The sequence below is a fragment of the Drosophila grimshawi genome, unplaced genomic scaffold (assembly GCF_018153295.1).
Source record: "Drosophila grimshawi isolate 15287-2541.00 unplaced genomic scaffold, ASM1815329v1 contig_44, whole genome shotgun sequence".
Taxonomy (NCBI): domain Eukaryota; kingdom Metazoa; phylum Arthropoda; class Insecta; order Diptera; family Drosophilidae; genus Drosophila; species Drosophila grimshawi.
In genome coordinates, this window is record NW_025063240.1 from 23,534,513 (window position 1) to 23,551,096 (window position 16,584).

A 16,584-nucleotide genomic window follows, 5' to 3' on the forward strand; every position below is an offset into this window, starting at 1 on the left:
TGAACAATATTTTCAATACTTGCGAAGCTTGCGATTACATAAAACCGAGGCAATGGTTAATATGAGTGACTCAAGAAAAGAAACACTATACAGAGTTCAATACACCCTAAGGTATCTCGAAGTCCGTGGTATAAAATTGATTTATTTATTTATCTAACAAACCCAATATCAATGCCAGAAACCATAAAAATAGCTACTTGTGTCGTCTGACCTTGCTGCGGTGGAGATACAATGAGTGTATTTAATTGGATACTTTTTTAATTTACCCACGCGTGTAGTAATAGGGAAACCACTTGAGGTGTACTTCGTGCAGTGAATGAACCTGAAAAGAGATCTACGCAATGTCACTGCTGTGTGATAATCCAGTTCGATTATACAAATTAGACTACAAAATTGAATGTAATTTATAAAATCCAACCAACATCACGATTACACATATAGCTCCTCATCGGAATGGATTGGCCGAAACCTTTTTTGGTTACCAAGATATTCGCAAGGTTATGTGCGTTCATTAAGGTTTTTAAATTTTGTAACATTGTATTTTATTATACTGTAAAACCATTGAAATATTTGTATAATGAAGATGTGGCACGTGCAGATGAAGTTTATTTTATCTAATTGCATTTTCCAGCGTGTTGATTTGAACATGTAAGACACGTAGTCCAATAAGTAAGGAATTGAGCTCAGGGTTTCTCCTAGTCGAGTTTTCCTGAGTAAAGCATTCTTACTTAATTTGTTTATAATTTAAATTAGTTAAGTTTATTGTGCTCCTAAAAGTCAGATGAGAGATTTGTTACATTCTATTTTTAAAAAGAAAAAAAAATGATGCTCTACAAAGTCTGTCTGAGATTATGTCCGCATAGGCGCTATTTATTCACTGAACCCATTGAAACTTAGTAATAAGGGTTTAATGAAGTTGGGAAAAATATGGAATAAGCAGATGGAAGCATCTCCGACCCCATAATTACATATATTCTTGATCAGGATCATCAGTGGAGTCGATCCATGTGTGTATAAGCAACCGTTCTCAGAGAGCTAGAAGCGTTTTGCGAATATCAATACAAATCGATTTCCGATAGCAATTTGATCGATTAAGCCTTCCAATCGAGTTCGATATTTTATAATCAACTGTAAAATGTTAGTAAAGATCGGATTAGAAACATTGATTTTGTTAACCAAAACGTATAAATATAATATCTTACACTATCTCTGCTCACATATACCACAAAATGTTTATAATTAAGGCTTAGGAAGAATAGCAATTAGCTGTTTCAATTCAGACAGCCTGTACTATAATTGAAAATGGGGTAAAAACTAATCAAGCAGAACAAAGGTAAAGCCCCAGCACCACCGAGATCAAACTATAATGTCATGACTCAGACATACGAGCTATTGAGACCGAAGTGAATATAACTGTTGATGCATTGCATTGTGGGTGCCGGCTCATGCCATCAATGAAAGTCTTATATTGATCTAATCAAAACTCTGGACTCAGCTGCTCTTCAGCCTCAAGCACCAGAAGCTAGCCCTTAACTCGGAATGCCTAGGGTAGACAATAACCAACAGAGCAACACAATACGGTCCGGTTGTCCCACTCCCCTTCCCCAATCGTATGTAAATGCTTATCAAAGTGATATCATCAACACCATCACAGACTTTTCACAACAAAAGGGCAGACATACAATACACGCATAGTCATTTGACATCGACATCGGAATTGTGGTAGCCGTAGCAGCGCCGCATTTGCAATTCTCGCAATCAGTTATTATTTATCACGTCCAACGTTGACACCTGCTATCGGGAGGCGCCTTTGGCTTTGATTTGTGCCTCAGAGCCTCGACATACTCTGAGGGAGACTCGCGAGCGCCATGAAGAAGCTGATTATACCCACGCTTATGGATATGTATGGACTGATTAAATTTTGGGACTTTGATGATGGTGTGCCGGATGGCAAAAGCAAAACGCGACCTCATTTTAGCATTCTGCCAATCGATCCAATGCCCAGCGAGCGAAACTACAAGTGGCGACCGCGTATGTTTCAGGTAACTGGATCTCCTACATCGCTTGTTGTTCCTCGGCATTACCTGATGACTGCCTTTAAAACATTATCGGTTAAAAAATCGATTTTATGTAGTTTTCCTTACCCGAATTTTTGCAATTATTCAATTTCCAGCTGATAAGATGTGGTCGCTTTTTTCTTATGAAATAGCAGCTGGAATTAGCCCACAAACTTTATTCCTCAATTCTTTCCTTGTTTTTCACGTACCTTTCAAAATGAACACACTCGTAAATAAAAACAAAAACTAGATAAGGACACACATAAAATGAAAAAAAATAAAATAAAATAAACAAAAAACTGCTTGACTGGCTGTGAGTCAGTTCTGATAATATCACATTTTGAATTGGTGCCAATTTTCAATTGTCTGCTTTTTTTCCATTGTGATCTATGTGTGTAGACTACTACAAAGTACTCAGGCACCAGACAAAACATTCACTGTTTACTACAAATAAGTGTGGTTTGATTTTTTTGTAATAAATTGGATTTGATTATATACTTGTGGTTTCGTGTGAATAGCGAGAAGCATATCAATATCGGGAAAAGCGTTAATCTGAAATCTGTTTAAGGCAATAATATTTTTCCCGTTTTAGTCGCAGCAGATGCGAGCTATTTCGAGTCCTACTCTAACTGGTTCATTCACGGAGCAAAAGAATCCCCACTCAAAGCACACTGTAGCTATTGATTCAGCAACCAATCCATATGCTACAAAAGAAACCAGCGGAGGCAGCACTGCAGTTGGAGGTGGCAGCTGCGGCGTCTTACAGAAATTCAAACGAACATTGCACAATTTAAACTACAGAAATCAATTGCAAATGACACCACTGACCGGAGGTGCCGATCTTCACATGGTCGGCAAATCATCGCCCCCAGCACAGACACTTACAGCACCAGCGCAAGCTAAAATCACCGACGCGCTCCAAACTGTCAATTTTAGCGGTGATACAAGTTCAGCCAAATATCGCTTTGGACCGCTTATTTGGCGTTCATCAAAGGAGCGTCAAAAGGCAAAATTCAATCGCCGTGACAAATGCAACTCCGGTGATTCGGGCATACAAATTGAACTCGAACATGATGAGCACTACGTGCGTGCGCTGGCTGGCGCACAAAGAGCAGCCGCTACCCTGATTAACACTTCGCAGGACATAGATGCAAAAGCACGCTCGATACGCCGCTCTCATTCTGCAAAGGCAAGTAACATATTGGAACAGACAGCTTCAAAACCACCGGTCTACAAAGAACTGAAAATAGGCAGCGATTGCAGCATAGAACGTGAGGCACCCGAATCCTTACCAACGCGTTCGATCAGTCAACCGAGTGGGCTCGATATATATGGAGTACGTCGCGCCTATATTGAGGACAGCGACAGCGACAGCATCGCGTCACATGAGGAAGGTAAGCTTTTATATAGACACTTTTAATATATGCATACAAGTATGTATGTATACTAAATATAAAAGCTATTTTGAACATTTTTTATACCTAGAAAAAAATTAAAGAAAACTTGTCTTCTTTGTGAAAGCAATAATTAATTTTTTTTTTTTATTAAATTAAAATTTGTATCGCGTCTGCCAAAAATATAGTTATCATCATATGCATAAGCGGTCGTATGTTTTAATTTACATTAGAAATTTAATATTCCTATCAGAATTTGCTTATAAATTATTCGGGACAAAGATTTAATATACGTATAAATTTTAGGGATGCATGCATATATGGTTTAATTGACTTTGGCGGTTCAGACATGAGTTACTAAATCAACTTGTCAACTTGTTTACCCTACAGCGAACAGCTACCATCCCATTTATGCGGAAGTGCTCTACAACTTCACCGCGGCTGGTCCGCAAGAGTTGGGTCTAGAGCGTGGCACAGTAATCGAGATATTACGCAAGGAATTGGGTCCTTGGTGGTTTGGACGCATTAAAAAGCAGGATGCCAGCATTGTGGAAGAAATACTTGATCCTGAGCTAGGCTGGTTTCCCAAAGACTTTGTGCGCATTATACACAATCGCGAAATAGATGAATTTTTCTACGTGCGAAAGACGATGTTGTGCGATGAGCCTGTTGCAGCCGTTAAAGGTTTTGAAATACCAGTGCCCGTCAGTGAATTGGACACTAGCCACGAGAGTCCCAATGCTACCATAACTATAGATCAAAGCAACATCACTACTATAGTCATTGAGTCACCCCCATCTGCCGTCTTTAGATCACCAACGCGTATTAATACGATGCAGGATAGTTGCCATGCGTTACGGAAAGGCGCTGTTCGCGAGCTTCTCGAAACTGAAGTCAATTACGTAAAGCTTCTGGCTGCCATTTGTGATGGGTAATAAATCAAATCATCGGAAAATTAAAGATGTTAACACTTATTCTATTATCTCCAGATATTTGCCTGTCATGAGCAAACGCATCGATATATTCTCCCCCAACAGCATACGGCTCATATTCTCGAATATAACAGCCATATACAAGTTTCAGCAAGTGTTTTTGGAGGAACTGCGACAAGGCATCGAACAAAATCAAATATCAAAGGTCTTTTTAAAAATGGTGGGTTTGCTCTATCAAATAATCGATACTCTTCATCACTGACTTTAATTCTTACACCTAGTATAAAGGATTTCTTTGCTACTCCACGTACTGTAATGCTTATCCACGTGCACTTATTGAACTTGAATCCTATGAACGCATCAAAGATGCACACATCATTCTGGAAAAGTAAGTTTCTGAATCGCATACGTAGGCCAATAAATATGCATAATATTGAGACTTATCCCGCACAGTTGCCGGGAATCCGAGAACTTAGCCGAACTACCACTATCTGCACATCTGCTGGCGCCAGTGCAACGCATCTGTCGTTATCCTCTGCACCTTAACGAACTTATTAAGACTGCTGTGAATAGTGAAAGTACAGTTGACACTATTGACATCGGCATCCCAACGGATACCTTAGACTATGAACAAATCGACGTGTCCAAGTATAATGTTGCCGATACGCACGACACCGTTAATATGGCTCTTGAGAAAATGCGCGGTATCACAGAGGCTGTAAATGAAGGTAAACGCCACAGTGAGACCATTGCACGACACCAAGCCAGTTTTCAAAACTTTAAAGGAACACCCCTACACCTGCAGAGCACGCGATTTTTCTTTCAAGTGGACGCCACACGCCAAAAGCAAAACCTGTGGAATAGCAGCTACACTCTTTTCCTTTTTGATAACCAATTGATCTACTGCAAACGTGATATCATCAAGCGCAGTAATTTTATCTACAAAGGACGAATCTTTTTGGATCGGTGTCGAATCGTGAACGTGCGAGATGAAAAAATGTTTGGTCACACAATCAAGAACTCACTACGAATCTATTGCGAATTACGGGACAAGTGGTACGACTTTAGCTTTCGCTCGGCAAACCGTAAACATCGTTTTCTCAATACGCTCGCCTTGGAGCGACAATTTAGTGACAAGGCCCTGTACGTGTCTGAGATGACTGGATTTGAATACAACTATGAAGAGCGACCGGGTGACTTTTCTGACCAATCGGACTATGAGTTGCCGGACTGTGAGCACGCACTGGGCACCACATCGGCAAGTGGCGACAGTTCAGTACCTGAATCGCCGTCCAAGTCACCTTACCGCTCTTGCGATACTTTACCAAAAAAGTCACAGTCGCGCGATGCCATTGCCAGTACCAGCCACGGATCTGGACAGATGCTTACGACAACGTCAACTGGTTCGTTGGGCCGACGCCGCCTTGGCAACTGGTTCCGCAAGCCAAAGAGTTCCAACTGTACACCGAGTCAGTCGCCAACGCACAAGTCGAGCTTTGATGCGGATTTGACGTTAACAGCCGCACGCGTAGCAGCCATCGAAATGGCAGCTGCCGCAGAACAAGAGGAGGATAGTTCGTTCACTTAGTCAACCTAATTATACATAATAAGTTATAATTAAAAAGATATATGTGAGTCGCAATACGTATAAAAATAGATACATATGGGTACGAAAATACGTATAGTCGCATTACATGATTAAAATGCCAAATATATTAAATATTTGTTAAAATTATACATAAAAAATGCATTTAATAATAGCGACACCTAAGTGTATCCTTTACAATTTGTTGCGTTTGTATTTGTTAGTTAACCCTTTAAAGAGCGCTATTTTTTTTAAAGAGTCAATTATAACCAAAATTGACATGTCCCTTATGCGTAAGCAAATTAATAATAAATGTTTTTGTGTGCAATCGTTTCTTTTTTTAATGTATTTTATTGATCAAATCAGGCTTTGTTTTTGAAATGTTAAACTAAATAATTTACTTCACATATATGTACATATTTGTGGAATACAAACTGATACAAAAAATTAATCGCTTGTACATTAAATGCATCACACGTTAAAATAACAAGTAGTTTCAATGAGTTAAAAAAGTAGAGATAATATTAAGCAAGTATATTCAATGAAATTGTTACTTGTAAATTTTGGTCTTCAAAATCCTGTAAGAACAAAAATACTGCATTACAGAACAAATTTAAAGATAAATGAGCGAATTTAATTTTTCTTTAGGAAAAATAACCTAAATGTATAATTAAGTTAATGTGGAGTTATAAATTCTTGAAGCAATTTACTATTTAATAGATTTTGTAAAAACCTCTAAACTTTTACTATGTGAATTCTGCAGATGTTATTTATGGGCCAATCTATCAATTGTATTTGGACGCCAGATATATTAGTGATATGTATCTTGTATCTTGAACTGCAGGTTCGAAATTAGTTTGAAAAATTTGGTTTTATCAAATATTTACATATACATGTTTATGTATTTACAATTTAATTCAGGAATGAAATTCAAACTTGAAGAACATGAATCCTAAGATCAATCAACTAAAAAGTAACTAACGTTTTAAAAATGAGTATGATAATAAATAATTCAAATGTTAATATATACATAAATGTTTGCCTATGTATGTATACACATAATCAACTGGGTTTAAAATGGTAATTATGTACTTGGTTTTGACTGACTGGAAGCAATTTATTCGATGTCGACAGAAAGTTTTAAGACCAACCAAATAAATATAAATCACATCCACATTATGTAAATTGGTTAAAAAGTAAATATATTCATACAGCGACAAGTGTGTCATTAATGCCAAATAATTAAATACATAAATATGTATATATATAAATATTTGTATATATACATATATGTACATATATTTATCCAAAAAGTTAAATTAAAATGTTATTTTAATGATTTGGGTTTAAGGTGTTTTAAAAAGACGCTTTGAAGAGCAGATTAAATATTTTGGCGACAACAGAACAGAATGAGCGAGTCCTGGAGAAGATGAGACGGTGCGTTAATGCTTACACATATCGATACTTTGATTATGGTAATCGGTTATCGAATACCAATTTAGCGTTGACGTAAGTGAAGGACTCTCTCATGTAGCCTGTAACACGTCCAGTGTTTCGCAGTGGGCAACCTCGGCTAGCTCAGTATTCCCAGAGGTGGGTAACTCCAACCCTGCCCGTGGACGGTACAGACAAAAAAAAAACTTGACCTGCACAACACTACATAAAGACCTACATGCACACACAAAAAAAAACGAAACAGCTGACGGGCCTGGTGTTTATGGCCACGACGTACCCGCCCTTCCTGCAATGGGCTTGCACGGATTCGAATTGCCCATCGCCCTTATTGTAGTTGACGACTAATTTATTCCATGCTCCCGGTGATTCTCCCCTGTATTTAACTTACTCACAGATCATCGTTATTTCCTTACAATTTATTAACAAACATTACATGGTATGAAGTATTAATTACTGAATACGCCGCTAGGTAGCGTTGTATTCTGCAACGGCTATTCAATTTTGAATTTAAATCGGGAATCTTGCCAAATCCGATAAAACCAAAATAAAAAAAATGGAACAAATATGACTATTACTTTAGGTGGTCCTCAATCCCTATCCTACCCTATTAGAGCTCCAATATAAGTATTCGGTGTATGGGGGGGCTCGTGCAAAAAGAAATGGATTCTGCAATTTGGCAAAAATCCGGACGCCGGGTTTTGTTGACGAACACGGTCAACTTAGAAATTTAAATAATTATTAGATGCATGAATAAATAAATACAGTAACGTAAATAACGAATAGCTTAACACAACATTCAACAAATTTGCTTAATCTAACATTCAACATTTACATAAATATACTGGAGTAGGGGTGGGTGTGCTGGAGCACTGCTCACATGCGCGTCTTATATTGATCTAATCAAAACTCTGGACTCAGCTGCTCTTCAGCCTCAAGCACCAGAAGCTAGCCCTTAACTCGGAATGCCTAGGGTAGACAATAACCAACAGAGCAACACAATACGGTCCGGTTGTCCCACTCCCCTTCCCCAATCGTATGTAAATGCTTATCAAAGTGATAGCATCAACACCATCACAGACTTTTCACAACAAAAGGGCAGACATACAATACACGCATAGTCATTTGACATCGACATCGGAATTGTGGTAGCCGTAGCAGCGCCGCATTTGCAATTCTCGCAATCAGTTATTATTTATCACGTCCAACGTTGACACCTGCTATCGGGATGCGCCTTTGGCTTTGATTTGTGCCTCAGAGCCTCGACATACTCTGAGGGAGACTCGCGAGCGCCATGAAGAAGCTGATTATACCCACGCTTATGGATATGTATGGACTGATTAAATTTTGGGACTTTGATGATGGTGTGCCGGATGGCAAAAGCAAAACGCGACCTCATTTTAGCATTCTGCCAATCGATCCAATGCCCAGCGAGCGAAACTACAAGTGGCGACCGCGTATGTTTCAGGTAACTGGATCTCCTACATCGCTTGTTGTTCCTCGGCATTACCTGATGACTGCCTTTAAAACATTATCGGTTAAAAAATCGATTTTATGTAGTTTTCCTTACCCGAATTTTTGCAATTATTCAATTTCCAGCTGATAAGATGTGGTCGCTTTTTTCTTATGAAATAGCAGCTGGAATTAGCCCACAAACTTTATTCCTCAATTCTTTCCTTGTTTTTCACGTACCTTTCAAAATGAACACACTCGTAAATAAAAACAAAAACTAGATAAGAACACATAAAATGAAAAAAAATAAAATAAAATAAACAAAAAACTGCTTGACTGGCTGTGAGTCAGTTCTGATAATATCACATTTTGAATTGGTGCCAATTTTCAATTGTCTGCTTTTTTTCCATTGTGATCTATGTGTGTAGACTACTACAAAGTACTCAGGCACCAGACAAAACATTCACTGTTTACTACAAATAAGTGTGGTTTGATTTTTTTGTAATAAATTGGATTTGATTATATACTTGTGGTTTCGTGTGAATAGCGAGAAGCATATCAGTATCGGGAAAAGCGTTAATCTGAAATCAGTTTAAGGCAATAATATTTTTCCCGTTTTAGTCGCAGCAGATGCGAGCTATTTCGAGTCCTACTCTAACTGGTTCATTCACGGAGCAAAAGAATCCCCACTCAAAGCACACTGTAGCTATTGATTCAGCAACCAATCCATATGCTACAAAAGAAACCAGCGGAGGCAGCACTGCAGTTGGAGGTGGCAGCTGCGGCGTCTTACAGAAATTCAAACGAACATTGCACAATTTAAACTACAGAAATCAATTGCAAATGACACCACTGACCGGAGGTGCCGATCTTCACATGGTCGGCAAATCATCGCCCCCAGCACAGACACTTACAGCACCAGCGCAAGCTAAAATCACCGACGCGCTCCAAACTGTCAATTTTAGCGGTGATACAAGTTCAGCCAAATATCGCTTTGGACCGCTTATTTGGCGTTCATCAAAGGAGCGTCAAAAGGCAAAATTCAATCGCCGTGACAAATGCAACTCCGGTGATTCGGGCATACAAATTGAACTCGAACATGATGAGCACTACGTGCGTGCGCTGGCTGGCGCACAAAGAGCAGCCGCTACCCTGATTAACACTTCGCAGGACATAGATGCAAAAGCACGCTCGATACGCCGCTCTCATTCTGCAAAGGCAAGTAACATATTGGAACAGACAGCTTCAAAACCACCGGTCTACAAAGAACTGAAAATAGGCAGCGATTGCAGCATAGAACGTGAGGCACCCGAATCCTTACCAACGCGTTCGATCAGTCAACCGAGTGGGCTCGATATATATGGAGTACGTCGCGCCTATATTGAGGACAGCGACAGCGACAGCATCGCGTCACATGAGGAAGGTAAGCTTTTATATAGACACTTTTAATATATGCATACAAGTATGTATGTATACTAAATATAAAAGCTATTTTGAACATTTTTTATACCTAGAAAAAAATTAAAGAAAACTTGTCTTCTTTGTGAAAGCAATAATTAATTTTTTTTTTTTATTAAATTAAAATTTGTATCGCGTCTGCCAAAAATATAGTTATCATCATATGCATAAGCGGTCGTATGTTTTAATTTACATTAGAAATTTAATATTCCTATCAGAATTTGCTTATAAATTATTCGGGACAAAGATTTAATATACGTATAAATTTTAGGGATGCATGCATATATGGTTTAATTGACTTTGGCGGTTCAGACATGAGTTACTAAATCAACTTGTCAACTTGTTTACCCTACAGCGAACAGCTACCATCCCATTTATGCGGAAGTGCTCTACAACTTCACCGCGGCTGGTCCGCAAGAGTTGGGTCTAGAGCGTGGCACAGTAATCGAGATATTACGCAAGGAATTGGGTCCTTGGTGGTTTGGACGCATTAAAAAGCAGGATGCCAGCATTGTGGAAGAAATACTTGATCCTGAGCTAGGCTGGTTTCCCAAAGACTTTGTGCGCATTATACACAATCGCGAAATAGATGAATTTTTTACGTGCGAAAGACGATGTTGTGCGATGAGCCTGTTGCAGCCGTTAAAGGTTTTGAAATACCAGTGCCCGTCAGTGAATTGGACACTAGCCACGAGAGTCCCAATGCTACCATAACTATAGATCAAAGCAACATCACTACTATAGTCATTGAGTCACCCCCATCTGCCGTCTTTAGATCACCAACGCGTATTAATACGATGCAGGATAGTTGCCATGCGTTACGGAAAGGCGCTGTTCGCGAGCTTCTCGAAACTGAAGTCAATTACGTAAAGCTTCTGGCTGCCATTTGTGATGGGTAATAAATCAAATCATCGGAAAATTAAAGATGTTAACACTTATTCTATTATCTCCAGATATTTGCCTGTCATGAGCAAACGCATCGATATATTCTCCCCCAACAGCATACGGCTCATATTCTCGAATATAACAGCCATATACAAGTTTCAGCAAGTGTTTTTGGAGGAACTGCGACAAGGCATCGAACAAAATCAAATATCAAAGGTCTTTTTAAAAATGGTGGGTTTGCTCTATCAAATAATCGATACTCTTCATCACTGACTTTAATTCTTACACCTAGTATAAAGGATTTCTTTGCTACTCCACGTACTGTAATGCTTATCCACGTGCACTTATTGAACTTGAATCCTATGAACGCATCAAAGATGCACACATCATTCTGGAAAAGTAAGTTTCTGAATCGCATACGTAGGCCAATAAATATGCATAATATTGAGACTTATCCCGCACAGTTGCCGGGAATCCGAGAACTTAGCCGAACTACCACTATCTGCACATCTGCTGGCGCCAGTGCAACGCATCTGTCGTTATCCTTGCACCTTAACGAACTTATTAAGACTGCTGTGAATAGTGAAAGTACAGTTGACACTATTGACATCGGCATCCCAACGGATACCTTAGACTATGAACAAATCGACGTGTCCAAGTATAATGTTGCCGATACGCACGACACCGTTAATATGGCTCTTGAGAAAATGCGCGGTATCACAGAGGCTGTAAATGAAGGTAAACGCCACAGTGAGACCATTGCACGACACCAAGCCAGTTTTCAAAACTTTAAAGGAACACCCCTACACCTGCAGAGCACGCGATTTTTCTTTCAAGTGGACGCCACACGCCAAAAGCAAAACCTGTGGAATAGCAGCTACACTCTTTTCCTTTTTGATAACCAATTCATCTACTGCAAACGTGATATCATCAAGCGCAGTAATTTTATCTACAAAGGACGAATCTTTTGGATCGGTGTCGAATCGTGAACGTGCGAGATGAAAAAATGTTTGGTCACACAATCAAGAACTCACTACGAATCTATTGCGAATTACGGGACAAGTGGTACGACTTTAGCTTTCGCTCGGCAAACCGTAAACATCGTTTTCTCAATACGCTCGCCTTGGAGCGACAATTTAGTGACAAGGCCCTGTACGTGTCTGAGATGACTGGATTTGAATACAACTATGAAGAGCGACCGGGTGACTTTTCTGACCAATCGGACTATGAGTTGCCGGACTGTGAGCACGCACTGGGCACCACATCGGCAAGTGGCGACAGTTCAGTACCTGAATCGCCGTCCAAGTCACCTTACCGCTCTTGCGATACTTTACCAAAAAAGTCACAGTCGCGCGATGCCATTGCCAGTACCAGCCACGGATCTGGACAGATGCTTACGACAACGTCAACTGGTTCGTTGGGCCGACGCCGCCTTGGCAACTGGTTCCGCAAGCCAAAGAGTTCCAACTGTACACCGAGTCAGTCGCCAACGCACAAGTCGAGCTTTGATGCGGATTTGACGTTAACAGCCGCACGCGTAGCAGCCATCGAAATGGCAGCTGCCGCAGAACAAGAGGAGGATAGTTCGTTCACTTAGTCAACCTAATTATACATAATAAGTTATAATTAAAAAGATATATGTGAGTCGCAATACGTATAAAAATAGATACATATGGGTACGAAAATACGTATAGTCGCATTACATGATTAAAATGCCAAATATATTAAATATTTGTTAAAATTATACATAAAAAATGCATTTAATAATAGCGACACCTAAGTGTATCCTTTACAATTTGTTGCGTTTGTATTTGTTAGTTAACCCTTTAAAGAGCGCTATTTTTTTAAAGAGTCAATTATAACCAAAATTGACATGTCCCTTATGCGTAAGCAAATTAATAATAAATGTTTTTGTGTGCAATCGTTTCTTTTTTTAATGTATTTTATTGATCAAATCAGGCTTTGTTTTTGAAATGTTAAACTAAATAATTTACTTCACATATATGTACATATTTGTGGAATACAAACTGATACAAAAAATTAATCGCTTGTACATTAAATGCATCACACGTTAAAATAACAAGTAGTTTCAATGAGTTAAAAAAGTAGAGATAATATTAAGCAAGTATATTCAATGAAATTGTTACTTGTAAATTTTGGTCTTCAAAATCCTGTAAGAACAAAAATACTGCATTACAGAACAAATTTAAAGATAAATGAGCGAATTTAATTTTTCTTTAGGAAAAATAACCTAAATGTATAATTAAGTTAATGTGGAGTTATAAATTCTTGAAGCAATTTACTATTTAATAGATTTTGTAAAAACCTCTAAACTTTTACTATGTGAATTCTGCAGATGTTATTTATGGGCCAATCTATCAATTGTATTTGGACGCCAGATATATTAGTGATATGTATCTTGTATCTTGAACTGCAGGTTCGAAATTAGTTTGAAAAATTTGGTTTTATCAAATATTTACATATACATGTTTATGTATTTACAATTTAATTCAGGAATGAAATTCAAACTTGAAGAACATGAATCCTAAGATCAATCAACTAAAAAGTAACTAACGTTTTAAAAATGAGTATGATAATAAATAATTCAAATGTTAATATATACATAAATGTTTGCCTATGTATGTATACACATAATCAACTGGGTTTAAAATGGTAATTATGTACTTGGTTTTGACTGACTGGAAGCAATTTATTCGATGTCGACATCTTAGAAAGTTTTAAGACCAACCAAATAAATATAAATCACATCCACATTATGTAAATTGGTTAAAAAGTAAATATATTCATACAGCGACAAGTGTGTCATTAATGCCAAATAATTAAATACATAAATATGTATATATATAAATATTTGTATATATATATATATGTACATATATTTATCCAAAAAGTGAAATTAAAATGTTATTTTAATGATTTGGGCTTAAGGTGTTTTAAAAAGACGCTTTGAAGAGCAGATTAAATATTTTGGCGACAACAGAACAGAATGAGCGAGTCCTGGAGAAGATGAGACGGTGCGTTAATGCTTACACATATCGATACTTTGATTATGGTAATCGGTTATCGAATACCAATTTAGCGTTGACGTAAGTGAAGGACTCTCTCATGTAGCCTGTAACACGTCCAGTGTTTCGCAGTGGGCAACCTCGGCTAGCTCAGTATTCCCAGAGGTGGGTAACTCCAACCCTGCCCGTGGACGGTACAGACAAAAAAAAAACTTGACCTGCACAACACTACATAAAGACCTACATGCACACACAAAAAAAAACGAAACAGCTGACGGGCCTGGTGTTTATGGCCACGACGTACCCGCCCTTCCTGCAATGGGCTTGCACGGATTCGAATTGCCCATCGCCCTTATTGTAGTTGACGACTAATTTATTCCATGCTCCCGGTGATTCTCCCCTGTATTTAACTTACTCACAGATCATCGTTATTTCCTTACAATTTATTAACAAACATTACATGGTATGAAGTATTAATTACTGAATACGCCGCTAGGTAGCGTTGTATTCTGCAACGGCTATTCAATTTTGAATTTAAATCGGGAATCTTGCCAAATCCGATAAAACCAAAATAAAAAAAAATGGAACAAATATGACTATTACTTTAGGTGGTCCTCAATCCCTATCCTACCCTATTAGAGCTCCAATATAAGTATTCGGTGTATGGGGGGCTCGTGCAAAAAGAAATGGATTCTGCAATTTGGCAAAAATCCGGACCCCGGATTTTGTTGACGAACACGGTCAACTTAGAAATTTAAATAATTATTAGATGCATGAATAAATAAATACAGTAACGTAAATAACGAATAGCTTAACACAACATTCAACAAATTTGCTTAATCTAACATTCAACATTTACATAAATATACTGGAGTAGGGGTGGGTGTGCTGGAGCACTGCTCACATGCGCGCAGTCGACTCGCACCTTTTTTTTTTGATATGTGTTTCTCTTTGTCGTTTTTTTTTTCTTTTTACAATTTGTAATTTAATTTGGACTCTGGGTCGATTGCGCGTACTGCGCTCGAGCTACGCGGCTGGTTACTAAAGGCTTATCCCGATGGCACTTATTCCACATCGGAACGCACTCACCGGCTGAAGAAATACCGTCGGTGCGCTTGCGCGCTGCCAATATCAGGGGACGGTGTATTCGCCCAGTGTTTCCTCGCAGTAGCTTCGAGGGCATATCCAGCAGTCTTTGCGCGACGGCCAGGTCGTTGTTGCATCAACTTCGGAGCATATGACATAAATTGCACAATTGCGGCGTGACCTGCCGTCGGCCACGCCGAATTTGGCTTCACAAGGTCTATCGAATATGGAGGGTCAAGGCACTCCTAAATGTACTTCACCATTCGATCCGTACGGCACACAAATTTAAGCGCTATGGACCACGACCTGCCTCACTGCGTTTTTTTTTCTTTTACACATGTGTTCTTGTCCCTAAGCTTCAACGCGCCACCTTGCGGAGAATGTCCTCACACGTTTCTGACCCTGCCAACTTGTTCCCGCTTTTCAGCAATGTGGCCCTTTAAATCTCACTTTTGGTTGTGGCATACGATAATTGAGTATCGATATGTCTGCAAATGCAACAAGCCCAGTCTTGTCAATTATATATTTTTAAAATCGCACAGATCGACTAGAAAAAGGAGGACAACAAATATTAAGAGGATAGAAAACTGGTAAAATTTTAAATGCATGTTTTGTGTAATTAGGATAGCAATTAATACTTTAGTAATCAGTAATATACACTTCGTCATTTAAGAATTCAGACATTTTTATACCTTTGGGGCTCAAATATTTTTCAAACAGTATTTATGTATGCAAAAGCAAGATACTGTATTTACTATCGCCATTCAGACTTCAGATCATCGATGAATTGCACTGTTTTTGGCGGAAAAACTTTGTGTTACATCATTCGTTTTAATGGCTAACAGAATAAATCGGAGCATGCTGTAATATCCAAAACTGCCTTATGCTCAGTAGTTTCACCAGTTGGTAGGGGGTGGAACTTATTTTTTGGACAAATTGAACCCTTCAAACATGCTTTTCATTGCCATATGCTGACGCATCTGATTAATTTTTGTATTTATACAGCATGTTTTATGGCAAGCGTTGAAATATTTGGAAAAATGATCAATTTCCGACCACAAACAGCTAAGTCAAGCTAATAAAAGTCAGATCTGTTGGCCAAGATTGTTATGGTCGGCAGAAAGATCGATAGGCGAAGGATATCGATGGGGGACCATCTTGAGAAAAAGAGGAAGAAAAGAAAAAAAAGACCGCGTGCGCATGCGCTGCGAGGAGGTTTTAAAAAAAGAATTCAAATAAATTGGTTGTAAAAAAATT

General features: G+C 38.6%; 1 protein-coding gene, 2 long non-coding RNA genes and 1 pseudogene across 9 annotated transcripts in view; 3 read left to right on the forward strand and 1 right to left on the reverse strand.

Moving 5' to 3' along the window:
- LOC6556691 overlaps positions 1-6,293 on the forward strand; it is a 31,127-nt gene extending 24,834 nt beyond the window's left edge. For 2 of the 5 annotated variants that reach the window (XM_001983125.3, XM_032742864.2), the window contains exons 10-14: positions 2,650-3,451; positions 3,842-4,382; positions 4,441-4,603; positions 4,665-4,771; positions 4,822-6,293. In XM_001983125.3, coding sequence (XP_001983161.2) covers positions 2,650-3,451; positions 3,842-4,382; positions 4,441-4,603; positions 4,665-4,771; positions 4,822-5,971 — 2,763 coding nt within the window. In that variant the 3' untranslated portion in view covers positions 5,972-6,293. Of the gene's footprint in view, positions 1-278; positions 688-1,862; positions 2,043-2,649; positions 3,452-3,841; positions 4,383-4,440; positions 4,604-4,664; positions 4,772-4,821 lie in introns of those variants that run through there. The other 3 variants (XM_043215275.1, XM_032742811.2, XM_032742892.1) reach the window with 3 other exon arrangements.
- On the reverse strand, positions 1,073-2,308 carry LOC122322553. 3 transcript variants are annotated; one of them, XR_006246685.1, is made up of 3 exons: positions 2,145-2,308; positions 1,203-2,084; positions 1,073-1,128 (listed from the first exon to the last, which is right to left on the reverse strand). It is a non-coding gene; the product is annotated as an uncharacterized LOC122322553 (long non-coding RNA). The 3 variants fall into 3 exon arrangements; XR_006246684.1 differs by having other exon boundaries at positions 1,203-2,091; XR_006246686.1 differs by having other exon boundaries at positions 1,203-2,095.
- Positions 6,294-8,656: 2,363 nt separating the features above from the next.
- On the forward strand, positions 8,657-13,133 carry LOC122322598 (annotated as a pseudogene).
- A 2,316-nt stretch (positions 13,134-15,449) lies between these two features.
- LOC122322555 lies at positions 15,450-16,584 on the forward strand. The gene is made up of 3 exons (XR_006246688.1): positions 15,450-15,597; positions 15,684-15,917; positions 16,333-16,584. It is a non-coding gene; the product is annotated as an uncharacterized LOC122322555 (long non-coding RNA).